At 33.2% G+C, this 20513-nt stretch overlaps 2 protein-coding genes across 5 annotated transcripts in view; both read left to right on the top strand.

The window, feature by feature from the left end:
- LOC123672991 (melatonin receptor type 1B-like) overlaps positions 1-9359 on the top strand; it is a 28453-nt gene extending 19094 nt beyond the window's left edge. For 3 of the 4 annotated variants that reach the window (XM_045607364.1, XM_045607363.1, XM_045607365.1), the window contains exon 4: positions 1874-9359. In XM_045607364.1, the coding sequence (XP_045463320.1) occupies positions 1874-2775 (902 nt within the window). In that variant the 3' untranslated portion in view covers positions 2776-9359. The remainder of the gene's footprint in view (positions 1-1873) is intronic. The other variant, XM_045607366.1, reaches the window with a different exon arrangement.
- Positions 9360-13375: 4016 nt separating this feature from the next.
- Positions 13376-20513, top strand: part of LOC123672990 (solute carrier family 15 member 1-like) — a 28682-nt gene continuing 21544 nt past the window's right edge. Inside the window, exons 1-5 of the mRNA XM_045607362.1 lie at positions 13376-13472; positions 13532-13613; positions 13749-13890; positions 13947-14033; positions 16508-16782. Of these exons, the coding sequence (XP_045463318.1) occupies positions 13467-13472; positions 13532-13613; positions 13749-13890; positions 13947-14033; positions 16508-16782 (592 nt within the window). The 5' untranslated portion in view covers positions 13376-13466. The remainder of the gene's footprint in view (positions 13473-13531; positions 13614-13748; positions 13891-13946; positions 14034-16507; positions 16783-20513) is intronic.

Genomic DNA, 20513 nt, shown 5'->3' with positions numbered 1-20513 from the left:
GATTTCGAAATAACGTGACTATTTTGCAGAATCAGTTGTTTCGAATACTAAATACAAAGTCCACTAATACAATATGAGGCATATTATCTACCATAAATAATTACTTTTTTTTTTTTTTTTTATACTATTGATATATATATATATTACTATACTATTGATAAATAATTACTATACATTTTGGTCTAGTGTGTCTTAGTTATTTTTTCTTTAATAATTGTTATATTAAACTTAAGCGCCTAAGCGGTTGCTTACTATAGTATATATATACCAATGTAGTGACTCTTTGCTAGTGCACAGTAAAGTCACCCATAACACGCTCAAATTGTCAGTTCACGGCCGCTTGTAAACACCGGATGCTGTGAGCTTTAAGTTCATATCCTTCAGGCAAAGTCCTCCGCTATAGAATATAAAAAAGGGGAAGGTGTATTTGACAGACATCAGACTCGACATTTTTACAGTTACTAAGCGGTTAGTTACACAACCATTTCACAACGTTATATTAACGTACATGTGCCAACTTCTTAACTCGAACAAAGTTGTTTTGTCCAATTAAATCAAATTCGCCATATACCTACCTACATCCATTCACGTAACAATAAAATATCATTTTTATGTCCATAGCCACAAAGCTCAAAAATTGACAGTTTTCGAGATATGGAGCCTTGATACTTCAAAGCTGGACTGGTAATGAAATATACTATTGTATATTTCACCACTGGTAATGAAATATGCTATTCTCCACCTCTTGTAGGTATACTATACTTCTCCTACAACTTCACAAATTAATATAATAACAATATAAAATAACACGAGTAATGTACCTGATTCATTTTAAATGCCTTTCGTTGATAGTATTAATAATAATAATAAAGTTTATTCGAGAACTTCAACAAATAAACATAGTTTATCACATAGGTAATATATACTGACAGAGTATATTAACCTGTACGTGATACTAAATTAATTTTACATTCTAAAACTGTTCTGCAAAGAAAGGAAACAAAATTTATAAAATCCAAAGAAGTACAAGTCAAGAATTATACGCTTCGTATATTACCTATGCATTTCTTGCGTTTCCATAGAAAACACTTTTCAAAAGCCCAATTTCATTGGTCTATCAAGCGTGGGTGGCGAATCACCGTGAGGAATAATATTTTTTACAGTATGAGCAAAACATAGTTTCAGTAAGCTATGAAATATAGGAAACTTTTCATAGCAGTTCTAGGAAAACTCCAGTTTCAACGCTGAATATCTCGAAGACAGTTCATTTTTGAGCTTTGTGATCAAGATCTAAAAATTCACAGAAAGCCATTCCTCTTAAGAAATGTACGGGGTTCGGATTTCAAATAAAAATACATACATTCCAATAAATAAAACTTAACTATGATCTAATGAATTTCTTCCATTCTGCCCTGTTAGTCGCTAACTCTTTCGCTTCTTTTAGGTTCTTTCCTCTTCTCTGTATTTCTCTCATTATTGCCCCATCCCAAGTCTGTTGTGGTCTTCCTCTCCTTGGCTTCTCCTCTATTCTCGCCTCCCATCTTTTTTTAAGTTGTATATCATCTTCCATACGCTGTAAGTGTCCCCACCATCCCATCTGTCTCTCTCACACATATGCTTCTAGTGAATTCACCTCCAGCTCATTTCAGACATCTTCATTTTTCTTCTGGTCTATTTTTGTTATTCCCTTTATTCCCCTTAAAAATTTTATCTCCATTGCTCAATGAGTGATGAGATGAAATGGATCGTTATAATGTGCCGCCACATCTTTAAATCTTATCCCTGAAATATCCAGTGGATAATCATATAAATGAACTTAAGTCATAGCCCAAAAAAAGTTCAGGATATAATAAAAACCCGTAATTTTTTTCAGGAAATACATTCGTTGTGAACATCGCCCTCGCTGACTTCCTAGTTTCTGGGTTGGTGATGCCGGCCTCAGCTGTTGTTATACTAGCTGGCATCCAGGACAATTTAGACGTTTGTCGATTTCAATGGTTCCTAGCAGCTCTCTGCTTCCTCGTCAGTGTACTCTCCATAGCAGCAGTTGCTGGGGAAAACTATCTCCGACTCTGTTGCACAGCAGAAACCAATGCAAAACTCACTTCCGGTAAAATAACAACGCTTCTTGTAGTATTTTGGAGTATGAGTAGTTTAACGTCGGGATTGCAGTTTGCCCCAAGACTTTCTTTCGACTATTGTACCAGAAAAACACCCGGACTTATTCCTTACCAGATAACCGTTGCTGTAGTGTTTGTGTTCTTACCAGTTTTTTTATCTTTGTATTATTTCGTAACTACCTTTATCAAGATGAAAGGTGTCAGAATCGATAGACCTAATTATAAAATTCCTGTAACGGTGAAATGGGACCATTCTCTTATGCTTACTAATTTATACAGTTTCATATTTTTCGTAGTTTTTTGGTTACCATTTGGTGTAGTCTTAGCCGTAGGCACAGTGAATAGAATACCCAATAGAATTTTTTATAATTTTGCGTGGTTAGGTATTAGCAAGTCTTGCATTAATAGCATAATATATTGCATCACTAATAGGCATTTTAGAGGAGCTTACGTAAAACTCTTCCATTATTGCTGCTGCAAGACGACCGTTTCGTTTTCCAGGAGACACAGACCTGAAGGCATTAGACCTTCGGGAGACGTAAGGGTTCATATTATTCCGGGCTATAATATGTATTGCAGCCCCCAGCGGGGACGAGAAGCCCAACTCAAAAGAAGTGCTATTCGAACGAATGGTGGAGACATTTATGAGTTATGATGAGAAAACACTAGCTCTTCCATTAAAGGTGTATGGATTTAAGTGCGAACTAATTATAGACCTAAACAAGGTGAGGGTTCACGGTCTAGCAATTGAGTTGCTTCAATTCATTCTCAAAATTATCAGTTTAACAACATTATTTGATTCCCATTGATTTGAATAAGTATCTATCGCGAGTGTGACAAACTTAGGAGAAAAATATCCAGGTTACTAACTTAGTATTGATTGAGATTTCTGGGGATTACTCAACTTACAAGGATTTATCATCATTGTTCTATTGAAATTTTCACCCGAAAGCGGTACAGAATGTGTCGCATTATCTCTTACTTCGCTCTTCAACTACTGATGACGTTGAAGTCGATTTTTCAAGAACCGAAAGTAATTTGATGGCAACATCAAAAAATTCAGTTTCTTTCTCTCTCTCTTTATAATACTCGTACAATACAAATATAATATGATAATATATAGGTCATGAGCCTACATTCATCTAAATCCTATTCCATCTAAATGTTTTCCAATGAATAATATAGTATTTCCTCCTATTTGGTTTCAGATTGTGCCGCTTAACTGAAATTTTTGAAATGTGATCTTACTGATGACTATGCTCGAAAGATTTGAAATAACTTTTAATGATATATTATATTTCCGGCCTAATTTCGCATGAATACAAGATTCATTACAATAATTCTTTTTGAATTCGAATCATTCATTTTTATTGACATAGTTTCACAATAAGGAAAAACCAGAAGCATTATTTGTGAAAGCGGTTTTTCATATTTTCAGTACATCTTTTCAAATCTCTCAGAAAAATAGATTAATTGAAATGTAGATTTAATATTCAAAAAACATGTTGATGGTTTGGAGTTCGATTTACAGGGTTAGAACTATTCAAATCAGGCCACCAATTTGAACTAAGCCAACGTTTCGTCTATTCATTGTGTCAATTTGACAAGTTACCACTCTTAATATCTCAGCTCCCATGCAAAATGTATAAGCGTTATTTTATACGTTGGTTTCAATTTGTATTAACCATTTAAGCGTGATGACTGCAATCCCTGAAATCTCAAATGACCCATTGGTCATTTTCATGAGAAATGGATTGGTAGAAGAGGACCAATTGAATGACCACCACGCTCCTCAGACCTGACACCATTAGATCTTTCCTCTGCGGACATTTGAAGTCGGTTGAGTAGAAAACACAGCTTCGAGATTTAAAAGAATTGAAAGTGACAGAATAAGTGAAGAATCCGTCCAGCGTATAATTCAAGCTGAAGTTTCAAAAAATGTAAGGGCCGAATTTGAAAATAGGCCTTATTTTTGTCTACTAGATTAGATATTATGAAAATATTTCGAAGTAAAAAATTTTTCATGTTTCATTGTATTCATTTGTTGTAGTTTATAGTAAATATTCTAATTTTGTTTTAATACTATCGAAAAAGAATGAGCGTATAGCATTTTTGAGAAGGCCATCGAATTACCTTCAGAACAAGTTGTCAGTCAATTCCTCCTAATATGATTTTAGGAGTTGCTATTATAATCCTAACAAGGTTAATGTAAATTCCAAATTGCTTGGCGCCAAATTTGCTTGTTCTCCTAGGAACCAAAGTTTACTTCTTTTTACTTTGTGCTGAATTGACATGGTTGTCGAGATATTAAATGTGGTATATTTTTAAATTGACTTGCTGTATATTTAGACTTTATCAAGGCTACAGAGAAAAATAACCAAATCGGTATAAGTTGAAGTGATAAATATGTACCTATAATTAAAAGCTGATAAAGTCGATGTTTGGAATATTAACCTACAATATATTTCGTCCAATATTCCAATAAAGATGATAAGTTTGAGTAGAGAAAATTTTGAATAACAAGACAACATTTCAGAACATGAAATTAGAAATACTAGGAAACAAAGTTATGAATTGGACTTGATATGAACGTATACGAGAATTTTCGCAGTACCGCATTTTGGTCGAAAATATTTCAATACAATGCTTAAAACTTGAGTTGATTCTAGCCCACATCTGTTTTTTCTACCTAATAGTTCGGTTTTTTAATAATGTTAACTTGAAATTGAAAAATTATGCAAGTAACGGTACAATCGAATTCATTGTCTTGAAAGTTTTTGCTTTTTTTCTTTCATTTACTGGGGAATTGCGCAGCAAGGGGGTGGATTCATTCCTATTCGATTGAAAAAGAGTTTTGTTTCTTGTTGAATAATTTCTTAGGATTATTCGAAGCATATTCAAGTTTGAGTGATGGGAATTTTGTGTGACATATAAAATCAGATTATCTTGACCACTTTGTCTAATAACAATTTTGTCCGCATAGCCATATTCTTTATAATATAAAGAACTCTATGTTCAATTGGATATCATAGGGACCATAACATATTCCAGGACGGAATATATACAGCTTTGGTTTTGATAGTAAATTAAATTGTAATATTTTGCTGAGTTGATGGTCACATGTTGAGAGGTAATCACGTAACCTAGAATACTTTCAATTGATTTGCTATATGAAACAGGGCTGCTGATATTTAAACTAAATATAACTGAACCCTAATTGACCCACCCTTTAAGTCTTTGATAAAAACATAACATTCATCCTGCACCTAATGGAAAATGAAATGAATTATATCACATATTTTTCAAATCAAATCAATGAGAAAATTTGTTCCTTTTTCCTCTATTGGACTGTTAACTCTCATATTGTTTATAGACACCGGTGAAAAAGAAGGAAGAAAAAAAAGAAGTAGGAGAAGAAAGGTTGACTTGAAGGTTGAATGAATTTTTAAAGGTTCATCTTTTTATACAAGTGAATTAAATTCGAAAAATCTATTTTTTGTTTTTCTAGGAATGACAATATTTTTGGATTCAGCTTTTTCTAGGGAAAGAGGAATATATTTATCGAAAAGGTTTTCAAAAGAGCGGATTTTGCGAATTTTGTATTCAGATTTCTAGGGATATAATTCTAATCAATCCTTCATCGTCAAGTCTCAACCTTCTTTATTGAGGATAGAGAGCGATATTTGACTGAAATACATATTTCTGTAAAACATTTTCCCCTCACACAGATTGGTGTACAAATTTGGATTGCATGACATACCTACATCAACCATGTTTCCCAATGAGCTAAAATGGAATGTACTCACCTTGGCCAGTCGACCATTATAAAATAACAATATGGAAAATCATGCTCTACATACGCTTTGAGGGCAGCATTTAATTTTTCATAGCTGAAGCTCAATCACTCAATAAATAGAGATGTTGGAATTAAAACCCACAAAAGAAAATAAAATCTCGGCAAATTTTGAAATCCACAATTCACCTTTTCAAGTTCTTCTAGAACTACATAAGATATTGGAAACCTAAGATGGCATTGTAAATTTTTTGTTACTCACATTGACACACATATTCATGAAAAAACCTGACCTCTTTTCAATAGAGACAACTTAAAAGCATAATCAATAGTACAATATAATATTTCAGGGTATTCGAAAGACAGGAATGAAATATTTTTCACGAATGAAAAGGGGAAATATATTTTATAATTGATCATTATGAACTACAAAAAGTATCAAATTCCTCAAAAATATAATGCTAAACAAAAACATCATATAACTTCCTTTCGAGGATTCTTCGAAAATAAACATATAATACACATACTTTTCAGATGAAACTATATCAGCATGTTTACCCAATAATAAGGATTATACTTTATATAGCTTTAATATTCGAAAACTTTTTGCCCATATCTATAGTGGAAGATCAACAAAAACGTATTGTATAATATAATCTTGATATTAATATTTCAAAATTATACCAACTGGATGAAGTAAATCAATAATTTATTATTTGGAAATACTGTTCATAATCACGGCATTTTGTATATTTTGCTTAATATTTTCTATGATATTTTTTTCGTAGGCTTTTGTATGACTTCTCAGTGTTTGTGGTCTGTCACTCCTCCAGGAGAATGGGGGAATCTTGATTCGAATCCGGGTCTTTTGAACTCGTCATTGACCACGAATACAATATTGAAGGCATTTAGGAAATTTATTTTATTCTCGAAATGGAAAGAATAAATATTATTTGGAGAGAAAAAAAAGTTGATTTCAGTCACATATATGTTTTATATTCCTGATTATATACAATGAATTCATTCTATATTTGAATTGTTCTTTCAATTTAAAATTTTTTCCTAAATTTTCTATGAAACTGCGAAAAACTTGGAAACTGTTACAAAAATTTTACATTAAATTTTTGAAAAACGGCTACCAAAGTAGATAAGATGACAATTTTCGTCATAGGACTTAATGACATAAATTATAATTTCTGCTACTTCTAAATTCATTATGATAACTGGAAGAAATATTATTCATAAATTTCTTGTTTACACACGTTTGAATATAACAACATTTTTTCACTAATGGGCAGATTCATAATGAAAATATATTTTATGAAAGTACATGGAATTTCGATAAATATTGCTTCTTACAGAAGTAACAAACAACATTTAAATTAGGTTTAATATCTGTTAGGAGTAGCATTCCAAATTTTTTTGGTATAATATCGGTTCAATTTAACAATTTTTTGTTATGAGTAGCCCAGCATACTGAAAATATTATCTTCTTGTGGACCATTTCGGCTTAAAGATTACGACAATATTATTTAACTATATAGACAATAATATCGATACTGTAGGAAGATAAGAAAAAATCGCCATCCATATTTTGTTGAAAGGTTCAACTGCACTAAACAGGAATCATGCTGTAAGTAATTTTAATTCATTTCTATCCGGAGAAATCCAGAAATTTATTTTTATTGAATTTGTACTAATTTTTGAGAAAAATAGATGATCCAAAAACTTTCAGTGATTCAGGGAAAGTTTTCATGGAATAATCGAAAAAATATATGAATCACCTCTTCTTCAGTTGAAAATAAAAAGGATATCGAAAAAAATTATATTACAAAAGATTTCTGTTGGGTGTAGGTAATTCTGAAATATCTTGCTACACAGTCGCTATTTTGAAACAATAGTTCAAGATTGATATATCTCTTAGTTATTGATTCTGAATGATTTCCAGTATTTCTTCATTGAAGAACGAAGAAAAATATAGCTCATTCGTAGTGCTAATACAAGTTTTGAGTTTTTCTATTCGGTATCATAATATGTACAAACTACAGTAGTGATTTGTTGACCATAAGCTAATAATATTATCTTTTTTGATAAGATAGCCCAGAGAGACAGTAGAAAACGACTTACCTATATGTTGTTCGTATCTTAATTAGCAACAAAAATAATTTCCATAAGAACTGTTCATAATGATATTCAGAATCCGTGTATAATATGATTGCCCTTGCTTCAATAACAGTTTGAGTTTGGTTATTTTGTGAAACATGCGCCATAATGAAAATTTAATCAATCTCCATTTGAAATCTCAAATATTTTCGATATGTTTCCTAATATTTTGTATTTGATAAATCTTGTTTCTATAATATATCTTCATATATAGGTTCAAATGAACACTGAAAAAGAAGAATGGAGTTAGGATTCTTAAATCTACTTAGAAATTCTACGAAGTACTTCGGAAGAGATTTGATTAAGGCAAATATTTTGCAGTTGCAGTTAGAACAATGGGTCTTATATTTTATGTTGCACAAATTCAATGTTTTTATTTCAACCAAATTTTGAGTGATAATGATGAACACCTAAAAAGCTTGGAATTTAGATATGTAAACTGCAAAATCTGTGTTGTTGATAGTATTGATTGTAAGGGTATGGGCTTGAATTTGAATGAATTGTACAAACAATGACAATTGTTTCATTTTCATTGTTTGATGTCCAGATTGAGGTTGCTGTATTTTATTAGTTTTTCTCTCTTCAAATATTTTTTTCAACATATGAAGTGGATGTTCTTACATTTCTTATTTTTGTGATAAATGTATTGAGCTTTTGTAAGTGAAAGCAATTGCTATATCTATAATATTTAGCTCTTTTCATTGATGTATCTATAACCTATTATTATTGCAAAATTATGTCCATAAAAGGTGCTATTTTAGTTGGACTCGTATAATGGAATTTTTTTCCATATTCATTTGATTTTGTGATCAATATGATCTCTCTACTTCGAAAGTATTTGATTTACTATTGCAGTATTTACCTCGTTTAGGTAGAATTTTAATCTTCATAAAAATTGAATTTAAACTGAAATTATATTCATTTTCTCCTCCATGATGTTGTTACTTCTGAATTATCTTGTGTATACAATAAAGATAAATTGGAATTATGTATACGAATCTTAGCAACAGGTCATAAAATTATTTTTTTACATAATTCAGGCTGAAGTGTTGTGGTCATATTGAATAAATTTTAATGAATTCCTTCATTTTAATGAGCTGTGATAGGTGTAATGAAACTACGAGTCTTGTAAGTTTAAGAGTAAGATGTAAGAAATTTTATAAAATTTTTTCATGGATATATATAATATATGAGTATCCAAAATTATTCAAAGAAGTAAACCATATTGAATGTTTAGTTTTAAGGAATATTCAGCTTGTAAGTTCTCAGAGAACCATAAATGACTTTTATATGGAAATATTTATGAAAGTTCATGTTGTAATTTATTCGATCCTTCCCTGGCCTAACATTTTCACAATTACGTTTTGATTTGTGGAATTAAAAAAAAACAATAAACAAATCGATCTGTCTGCCATGCAGATCTTTTCTTGAAAACCATAAAAGCTATTCTCATGGAAATGTTATAGAAAATTGGGTGAACATTGATCCTAATAGCTCGATAACAATATACAAACAGTTTGAAGGCAAAAAATCGAAGAAACAAATTAAAGAATTAATAAGTCGGAAATTAACGATACTATCACGATTTAGAAACATTAATATGTATCTACTAATCTACTATGAAACATTTTTCACAGCAAAATTCATTTTAAGTGTTATAAATTTTTTAAATTCTTAGTGGAATTATGGGCTGACTATGGGTTTGATTCCCGTCGATGAATGCTCATTAAAATTATGTTATATGGAAAGTTTTATATTTTTTCCTTATATATTTCATGAGTTTACAAGACATTTCGCGTTGAACGAGAATATAAGCCATAGTGTAAAATTTGTTTTGTCTTCTAGCACTCGTTTCCTGAACAGATCGCTTTATTATTTCGTTGCAATTTCGCATTTTGAGCCAGGAATGGTCTGAAACGATAAAGTGCGACTCACTGAGGACAAATCAGTTTTCGAATTCGATTGTGTCCTTCCATTCGGCAGTAAACACGATAACTCTCGAATAGAAACCCCACGAAAGTTTCAGGATTTGTTTGGATCTCGAGTGCCCATGTTAGGTTCATTTATTAATGGACAAAATGCGTCTACGCTTTCCGTGAAAATGGTTTTCCTGATGTAAATTCGAAGCAACAGATTGCATCGAAATTAAATTTATATTTAGATATAAAATAACAACTTTAAGCTCAATGCGCATGTTGATCGATCGGATCAACGAAACCAGAAAATTTGAGAATATTGAAAAATAATTCTAATCTTACAGTTACATCCTTTCACATCAAAGTGTCTTATGTTTATTCATTAATTATATGAATGGTGTTTTACGCATTCCATCAAAAACATTCAATTGTTTGAGCTTTTGAATACTTTCATTGATTTTCATGATAATTTCAAAGAATGACATTGATCAATATTCAATTTCAGATAATAAACTAGTGTGCAGACATGAACTCAAATAAGTATATTTTTGATGTTACATCGAGTGAAACACTATGTGGATACCTAATGTTTTTCAAAAACAAATTCACTTATAATGTACATCGAATCAGTGGCGCACCCAGACATAAGCCTTGGAGGGATAAATATTTCCATAATTAAAACATCCATTGAAAAAAAAATACGTCAATAAAACTAAAACGTTCAGATTTGAAAAACAGAATTTAAGTAGGTAGTCCTCGACGTTGTATGGTTCCAGATTTATTAATAATTTTTGATTTGATTTTTGAACAGGTTTCCTTTTAGTATTTGATAACTTCTTGCTTATCAAACAGCTTCAACACATATATTCCACATTTTTTTTGCATCAGTGAAAGTGAACACCTGGGAAAGTGAAACGGGTGGATGCGCTTTCTTCTATTGGAATTCTCATATTCCCGAAACAGATCATAGATGTTCTGAAAGAATACTAAGCATTTGAGAATATAAGTTCCAGCTTAGTTAGGCATTAGTTGGCTAGTATTTCTTGACTTTTAAAATGTCCGCGAAACGATGTTCTAGTAGTGAAACCAAGCATAGTTCTGAGAGCTCTTCTTTGGAAACATATCAAAAGTGTCTAGATGCTCATCCCCAAGGATTTGAAACTTACAATGCTAATTTGAATACTCCCGGCAAGAGTATTGGCGCAGCTTTGAAGTCCTTCGTTGGATCAATTACGAAGCGAACGAGTAAATGTCCAGATTCTTGAAAACAAATTTGAATCTCTAGATGATTTTATTTTATTATATTGCAATTTGAAATTTCTATGCTTATTACTGTAATGTACAAAGAATTATTAGTATTTTCAATTTTGAAGTATATCATTTGCAATAATAATATCTACAATATTCGCATTATTCACAATTTATCTTGATTCTGGTGGTGTTAAATCGATTTCGTCAGACATAAATTACGAATTCAATGCGGAAGTATAAATTATTTCAAAATTCGAAACGTACGTACAATTCAAAATCCGTAATCTGTCAATTTTCGTCACACCAACTGCCAAGATACAATTCAAAAGTCACTAGGATGTATAATCTGAATTTTTTATTGAATTTCGACAATATTTCACAGAACTTGACTGAAATAGAGAAAATATCGTCTAATACTCGTTGCAGAAGGCAATTCCGACACTCATACGTTCGAAAACACGCTCCTTCGTCGTCTGTTTTCGATTTTGCATTCGTGTTGGAATAAGTGCCCATTGTGCAACTTGTTTTAGAATGTACTATTATGGTTTTGATACTTTAATAGCCAATAATGCGCAAAAACCGTTTGGAACACTATTTACATAAGGTTGGTCTCAAGAAGAAGCTAGATGTATGGTTACCATCACGAGTTACCACAAAAAACCTCTTGGACCGAATTTTCATCTGCGAATCTCGAAAAAATCGCCCATTTTTGAAATGATTGGTGGCTGGTGATGAGAAGTCGATGACTTAAGGCAACGTCAAGCGAAAACAGTCGTGATCGAAACGCGGTGAGTTGGGTGAAACGTTCAGAAAGGTTTTGCTGTGTGTTTGGTGGGATTGGTAGGGAATTATCTACTATGAGCTGCTCCCCTAAGGCGCGAATGTTGATTCTCAACTGTACTGTCAACATTTGGACCTTCTGAAGAAAGCAATCACCTAGAAGTGACCAATAGGAGAGATAATGTGTTCCATGGGGACAACGGAAGGCCACAAACATCGATAGAGGCTCGCCAGAGATTCTTATGCATCCACTTTATAGTCCAGATCTGGCACCAAGTGATTACCATCTGTTCCTGTCCATGGCGAACAATTTTGCTGGTCAAAACTTATTTCAACAGAGGCTTGTGAAAATCGACTGTCTCAATTTTTTGCGAATACAGACGAATTCTTCTATGAGAGAGGCATACACAAACCTTCAAAATGGCATCAAGTTATAGAACAAAACGCCGCATATTTGACCTAAATCGGATAATTCTAACTAACTTGCAGTTTTCTTGCAGTTACAAAGCGTTCTCTCAAACAACACATTTGAATGCCACAACTGTGGATTGCTGTTTTTCCTCGAGCCCTACCTTGTCCAGGACTTCAGGTATGATCATTGGTTTCTTCAAAAAGTCGTTAAACGCGAGATATTGTTGTATGGTAAACTGCTAGTCTTGTAGCTTTTGTGCGGTAACTCACTCTTTCTTCTGCCAATTTTGTCTCTTTCATACATTCGCCCCGATTCAGATTTCTTGTTTGGCGCTCCATTACAACAATTCTTCATCAAAATTCTCTTTACCGAGTAAGATAATTTAGAAAAACAAATGATATAGTTCAAGGACGCTTCAATTTGACGCGATTTTCGTTTTTTACATCCTGCTATGAGTACTTTTTTAATATTGAGCCTCAAAATTTCGTATTAACTGATACGTTTACAAAGACATCATTTTCAATAAAAGAGGTAATCAAAAAACAAATTGTTCAGAAGATATGGGCCTACAATTTGATCAATGTATGCATTCAGCGATGAGATTGGAGCACCCCATATAGGGCGAATTAAATTTCTGGAACAAAACGTTATATTGTTTTTGTACCCTGAATATTTACTCAGAATTGAAGTGCTTTTGAAATTTTATATCATAGCATCATAACTAGAGATACTCCTACGTTTTGACACCAGAATTACAAAAATCGTTCAAACGGTTCACGAGAAAATAAACTTTGAATTGGTCCTTTTTCCATCATTTTTAGTGGTGCGTTGATTTTGAAGCGCACTGTTTTTTTCTGCCTTGAATTCGACTTCTGGGACAACCTTTATATCAAATTATGAATTTCGAAATGAAACCTAAATGTTCACATTTTCTATCCAGGCATTTCCAAGGTAACGATTACCTGGTGGGAACAAAAATCTGTCATCGAAGTATGTCATTAGTTTTTATCTGATGCCAATTGAAAGATAGAATGCAGGTACATCTTTCAAACATTTATTTTTTTCAGGGAATTACAATTATATTGCTTGCTTTCAGAGGGTGTATAAGGTGCAGATCTCGATTATATGTATTGTAGCAAATGAATTTTGTGAGAGGTTCTCCTTTTGCGGATTACGAAGTGAGTTAGTTCCCCCCAAGATCATTCATCACAATTTTGACAATTCCACTTATAAATTTTAAAATAAGAAGTCAGAGTCTTCAGTTGTAGGATATATGTTGTTATCTTGTTATACCTAACGATCATTATTTTCAGCTATTTTATCCATATATTTGAGAAATGAACTCATGCTGAGTGAAAATTCATCTACCATAGTATACCATGTTTTCATAATGGGATGTTACATAATACCAACTATAGGAGCTATATGTGCAGATAGTTTCATTGGAAAATATAGGTTTCAATGGATTGGTATTTATTACTAATGTTGTTACTGTAATAGCTAATTTTCAGAACAATACTTTATTTTTCCCTAATATATCTGGTCGGAAATATTCTGATGTGTGGAGCATCTGTAACAAGTATTGAATTATCTAAGATGTAAGTAACAAAAATTTTTCAAATGACAAGAATCGGGATATAATACACACCATGTTTTTTTCTCTCGTTCCATCTGATATCTCAAGTTAAAACACGAAAGATTAAATATTTTACGCCATACTGCGGCACTTGAACAAGAAATACTTTGTATTGTTTTTTTATATATATATTCTGGGCTTAAAAATATGGTATATCACATATTAGTGAGATACAGCCTAGTGCTACCTAGTCTACCCAGTCCTCTTCTCCAAGCCTCGCGATTCTGTGTCAGTTCCACGTTCAACTGTCTCTGTTCCATAGATTGGTGCACTCCCTCACTCCAAGAGCGTCTCGGTCTACCTCTTTTCCTTCGTCCTGGAGGGACCCACTCAAATAACCACCTAGGCCATCGATATTCGGGCATTCTCATTAAGTGTCCAAACCATCTTAGACTTTTGGTTTCGATTCGGTCTATTACTGTTTCTCTGGCCTGTAACCGATCTCTTATGCTATCATTGGTGATATGTTGTAGCCTTGATGTTCTTGCACTCCGTTTCAGATAGTCCATCTCAACTGCGTTCAGTCTGCGTTTTAGGTCAGCGTTAATGGTCCATATTTCACTGCCATAACACAGAGTTGATTCTACCATCGCTCTTCCTACCCATATCTTCGTACGATTGGAGATTCCTCTATCCCACCACAAAGAGTTAAGGCAACCAATAATCTTTCTTGCCCCCTGAATTCTCTGCTTTATCTCGACTCCGCCAATGCCATTTCTGTCAACGACCGCACCTAAGTATTTGAACTGATCTACTTGTTTCATTTTCGTGTCTTCGTCGATGAGCACCTCAAAACTTGCTTCACTGTTTACAACCAGATATTCGGTCTTTTTCAGATTCACGCTCAGGCCCCATTGTTCATATTTCGTGTATAATTTTCTGATCATATATTCAATATCAAAAGGATCCTGTGCCAAGATGACCTGATCGTCTGCAAAGTTCAACGAGAAAAGCTTGTGGTCCCCCCCAGGTATGCCCATCTCTCCGCAGCTCCTTCTCCACCTAGCCAACACCACCTCGACATAAAGGTTAAACAACAGAGGCGACAAACTACATCCCTGCCTCAGCCCCTTTGATATATTAATTGGCTTTGATAACTGTTTGCCAATTCTGATAGAGGCAGTATTTTCCCTGTACATTTCTTGGATAATCAACAGCATTTGTTTATTGATCTTCAATATTTTAAATGCTCCCCAGAGTTTCTGACGTATCATAAGCCTTTTCCAAATCTACGAAGACCATGTGTACCTCTTCTCCTGTCGATATTCTTTTCTCTGCCAGTTGTTGTAGCACAAACAGGTTGTCCACACATGAGTTTCCTATTCTAAATCCAGATTGTTGTTCACTTATGCTACTGTCCATCTTTTTGCTGAGTTAAGAGCTTAAAATTTTACCATAAAGGCGGCTCAAGCTGCTGGTAATACTGAGGCCTCTGTAGCAATTGGGATCCCTCCGGTCTCCTTTTTTAAAAATCGAAACTAGGTAGGCATGTTTCCATTCTTTTGGGGTTGTTATCGTACTACAGCATATATTCAAAAAAGTTGTCAGTCTTTTGACTATTTCTGTACCTCCATATTTGACCAACTCTATTGGTATATCTCCAGGGCCGGGAGATCTTCCATTCTTCATTCTCTTCAGTTGTTGCTGCGTTTATTCTATAGTTATTGTCATATTAGGGTTATGGTGATCATGGCTATATCCTTCTTCTGTTTCATTCATTGCGTAGTCTCTGTTTTTCGTTAAAGGCGTTTTGTAATGATCTTCCCAGTCCTTCATGTTAATTATATTCAGTGTTTTATTTGTCTCGTTGGTTTTGAGTGATCTAATTGTTCTCCACACTTCCGTTGATTGTGCTCCACCTATATAGTTCTCAATTTGGTTACACTTTTCCTCCCAGAATCGGTCCTTAGTTTCTCTGATTTTTCTTTCTATTCTATGTATTGTTTTTTTACGGTAGATAAAAAATATGCTGTTTTCATAGTTTTCGTGAAAATGCAAGATGAAAATTTGATTCCCTGATCAAGTCTTCAAAGTTTGAATTGAATATCTGATATATTTCTTTCGGAAAATTTCTTTCATGGCTGGAAACTTGAAGTCCTTACCTAAATATGTAGTGGCGACTAGTTAGAGGAAACTGCTCGCAAATCTTTCAAAAGTTTCAAATAATTTCAGAAATACTCATCCGAATTAGTGGTAAATATTTAGTTGTGAAGAAATACGCAGATGCTTCGATTCTTGTAATATTTCCTGAGGATATTATGATAAAAATTGTGTTTATTATCTCTGAAACATACTATATGTAGATTCAGATGAATTTATTTTACCATATAGGGTCAATATTATTAATTGAAATCAAGAATACACTAAAAATACTTTTGAATCCTTATATTTCGAAGTATCCATTAAGTGCAATTATCATTTTGAACTCTATTTCAGATTCTTCACTCCGTTCGGACTACTTCTAATTGCATTGGGAACAGGAGGTGTAAAACCGTGTGTTGCAGCATTTGGAGGAGACCAATTCTATTTACCAGACCAATGTGAAGAACTTCAGCATTTCTTCTCCCTTTTTTATTTCAGTATAAATTTGGGTGGTTTTATGGGAATGATAATAACACCTTTATTGAGGAAAAATGTAACATGTTTTGGAGAAGACACATGTTATCCTTTGGGATTTGGATTCCCAGCTGCTCTCATGTTACTTTCGATAGGTGAGTATTCCTAAAGTGAATGAAATACTGGAGATATGACATTGAACATTGAATGTTCTTAGTTGTTTGCTATTTTTGGTTTCCCCTATTTATGTTTCTCGGAAAAAGATTATACAGGGTGAGTCTTTGACTTGTACATATATTTTAACCCAAGATTCCTGAGGTCAAAAGAAACACTTTTTTCTTTTACCATTTTTTCCGATTCGGTCCGGTTAAAAAGATACAGGCTGTTGAAAATCGTTAAAAAAATGTGATTTTCGGCTATATCTCGTAAATGGTTGTATCGAAGGAAATGATTTTTGAAATATAGCTTTTTTTTTGATGTGATACATCTTATCCGAACACAAGATTCCATACACATTCTTCTGTTTCTTTATTATGAACATTACATCCCATAAAAATACCAGAAATTCGAAGAAACCAACTCTTAAGAGTAATTTGGACATTCATTGAAGAATATTTGGCTAATTTGAAAAATAAAAGTATTCTTCATGTTTTCTCGTACAAGCGCCGTTTTAAAATAAGTTGATCTTAAAAAAAAAATTATCTGTGAAATTCAAAAAATTGGGTACTTTGGCTGAATGCAACTCTGTTCTGTTGTGGAAGAAAAACCAAAGAAATGAATATTTACTATGATGTCATGTCTCAGATTTTAGAATTGAAGTACTAGCCAACTTAGTTTGAAAATGAAGTTGTAAAAGTGAATAAGCTCACCTCAACTCCTCGATTTGATTAAAAATTACTGAGCTTTGGCACAGCTCTGATAATAAGAAGATACTTCACTAAAATCAACATTCTTTTTGAAAAGTCCAGATTATTCATAAAGCCCATGTTTAAGAAAGTTTTCACAAAATAGTCCCATTATAATGACAACAATCAATATCCCACTAAAGACTGCTGCTATCGAACAATACTGTATTCTTCTTCGGCTCATTCAAACTCACATCGAAACATACCACTAGGACTAGGTACATACTAGACAAATTTTCATGTGATTGAGATTGAATACTTTTATTCTTTTGCTATTCCATTAATTCATCCTAAGAGCATATGATTGACATACTTCCAAGAGGGCCATAATTGTTTTAATGTGAAAACAAATTAGGTGAGTTGAAAGAAACTGGATATTCTATTGTGGATATTTAAATTGAATACTTCTCATTTATATTCAATGCCAAAATCAAGATGAATTAAGTAGTAAAGTTGGCTATAATGTAGGTACACATTAAGAACAAATTTGATTACAAGTGGAGTCTAACATTTTCCATTGATTACAGAGCCAGAATATTTTACATATTTCCATATTTTCATACTGATGGCTTCAAAAATATTGATGCATTTCAAAATTTTTTGAGATAGTTGGAAGTTATTTTCATAACAAATATCTTATAACAATAACAGTGTTAACTGTGAATGAAAATATTAGGTAAGAACATAGATTATTCGAACCGAACTGTTGTGGTTATATTTGGCATCACTCGAAATTTGAAATTCAAACTTAAAACCACAGATTAATATAGTCTGTGTTAGAACTTCCATTTTTCATTTCATTTTAAGGTTAAATGGCAATTCTTGTAAACAACGATATCATATAAATGAAATATAATGAATGAATGGATATGAGTATCAGAGCTAATATGGGTGGTAGCTAGCTCAATTCGTTATAATTATCGAAAATGAAACAGAAATCAAGAGAAGAATATTTAATCTTCAGCGTCAACGAAATTGAAATAACTCATTTATTTTATTATAAACACTACTTTGTTCAACAAATGGAATGTTAAACGTGAGTTTATGATGGTTTTTCTAATTTAGTAGCTTATTTCCAAGGTTCAAAAGGTATATCTTATGCTTGAGAAAACTTCAGTGTTCCGGTTTTCTGGGATGAATAAGCTCATTTTGACAATTTAAAATGGCTATATCTTTTTAACAGTGCCGAATCGGAAAAAATTGTAAATGAAAAAAGTATTACTTTTGACCTCAGGAACCTTCGGTTGAAATATATGTACAAGTCAAAGACTCACCCTGTATATTTGACATGAATATTAATTTTTGCCAAATCTAATAGTTTAGCAGATGCGGTAAATAGCCGAAAGCTGGCCTCCACTACTGGAGGCCTTACACCTTTTCATCGATTTTCTGAGAAAGGAGAGAACTGAATTAAATAAAAAACGAACTAAGATTTCATCGAAATGAAGCCTCATTTTTTACATAAAAATCGACATTTTTTTAATATTATGTAGATGACGTTGTAAAGAAATTCGATTTTCATGGCGATGTATGTCGCCAAAGGCAATAAAGTAACTCTATTATGGTTACTGGGGCATTATGGTATCGAAGGAAATGAAAAAGCCGATGAACTTGCAAAAGGTCATCAAGGTTGACACCTGTTGGTCCTGAGCTCTCTGTAGGCTTGGAAAATACCAATACAAGACAGCGGTCCAACAATGGGAGAGAGACAATAGGAAAACCCTCTGGAGGAATACTTCGTGTCTTTTTCAGACAAAGAAATTTGTGGAGCTTTCACCGACCTATATCAGAAAGATCCTGAAGCTACCACGAGCTGAGCTTCGGGTAATGGAAGGACTGCTGACAGGATACTGTCGGTGCAAATACTTTTTGTACCGCAAGGGTAAGTCAGCAGATGAAATTTGCAGACTCTGTGGAAAGGAGGTAGAAACAGACGAAAACATAGTGTGCCAATGTCCGGAGCTGACTGGCCTAAGAAGCACTCATAAGGAAAGTCTGGATACTCACGAAGTAATATCCAAGGCTACTAAGGATGTCGTTGGTTCCATTAACAGCATCGACGGCCTACCTGGGTTTATATGAATAGGTAGGATTGAGAACAAAATATCAACTTGGTTCCCGACCGGCTAACAGAGCCGTATAACGACCCCGATTCAGTGAAATAATCATATGTAATAATAATAATCTGGTCCTCATTTTTTCTCCGAAAAACACCATGTTCTCGGGAAAAAGAAACGTGAATGTTTTCAAGATATTTTAGAAAATTTAGTTTTTGTGGGCCGCACTTTCACCTTCTATTCATTATTTTTCTCTTATCATTCGTTCTATTAATTCTCTTCAGGTTTTCACATGGTTCAAATTCAGATTCATAGATTTTTGTTTGAGTAGTTTATTCGGTAGTTTTGGAATTAGTTCAATAGAATTTGTTTTTGTAACAGACTGGTGACGGTGAAGTATCCAAAAGACAGCTCATATAGAGGTATGACAGTTGTTGTCTATTTTTTCTTTATTCTTCCTCATTATTTGTTGTCACCTGATTATATTCATGACACAGATACACTTGGGTAGGAAATAAAAGAGGCCAGTATCTCTTAATCACATCACTTCTACATTCGTGAGGTTTTTAAAATCTCCGAAAAAAAGCTGAACATCGTGATAATATTGCTTGAGAAAAACCACGTCTCAATACTCATCCATTGAATTAGATAACTAAAAATTCAATTATATCAATACCTAACCTTTTCTCTCATGAAAAATATGATGTTTTTCTGATATGGAATCTGTGTTTGTGCAAGAAACAGTTATGAAGTTCGAGCGACCGCGAAGTATCATAGGATTGCGCGTAAACGATGTCAATACTGATGGCTCTGCCCAGAACGCAAGAGACATATGAATAATATAGTTTGAATGATTGACTTCGCTAGTTCGCCCAAAAATTGTGCTTGACATTTTCTAAATATTAATTGACTTTTCGCATTTTT

This window comes from Harmonia axyridis, chromosome 2 (assembly GCF_914767665.1).
Source record: "Harmonia axyridis chromosome 2, icHarAxyr1.1, whole genome shotgun sequence".
NCBI lineage: Eukaryota > Metazoa > Arthropoda > Insecta > Coleoptera > Coccinellidae > Harmonia > Harmonia axyridis.
The sequence above is the reverse complement of the archived record's forward strand: the minus strand, read 5'-3'. Positions and strand labels throughout refer to the sequence as shown.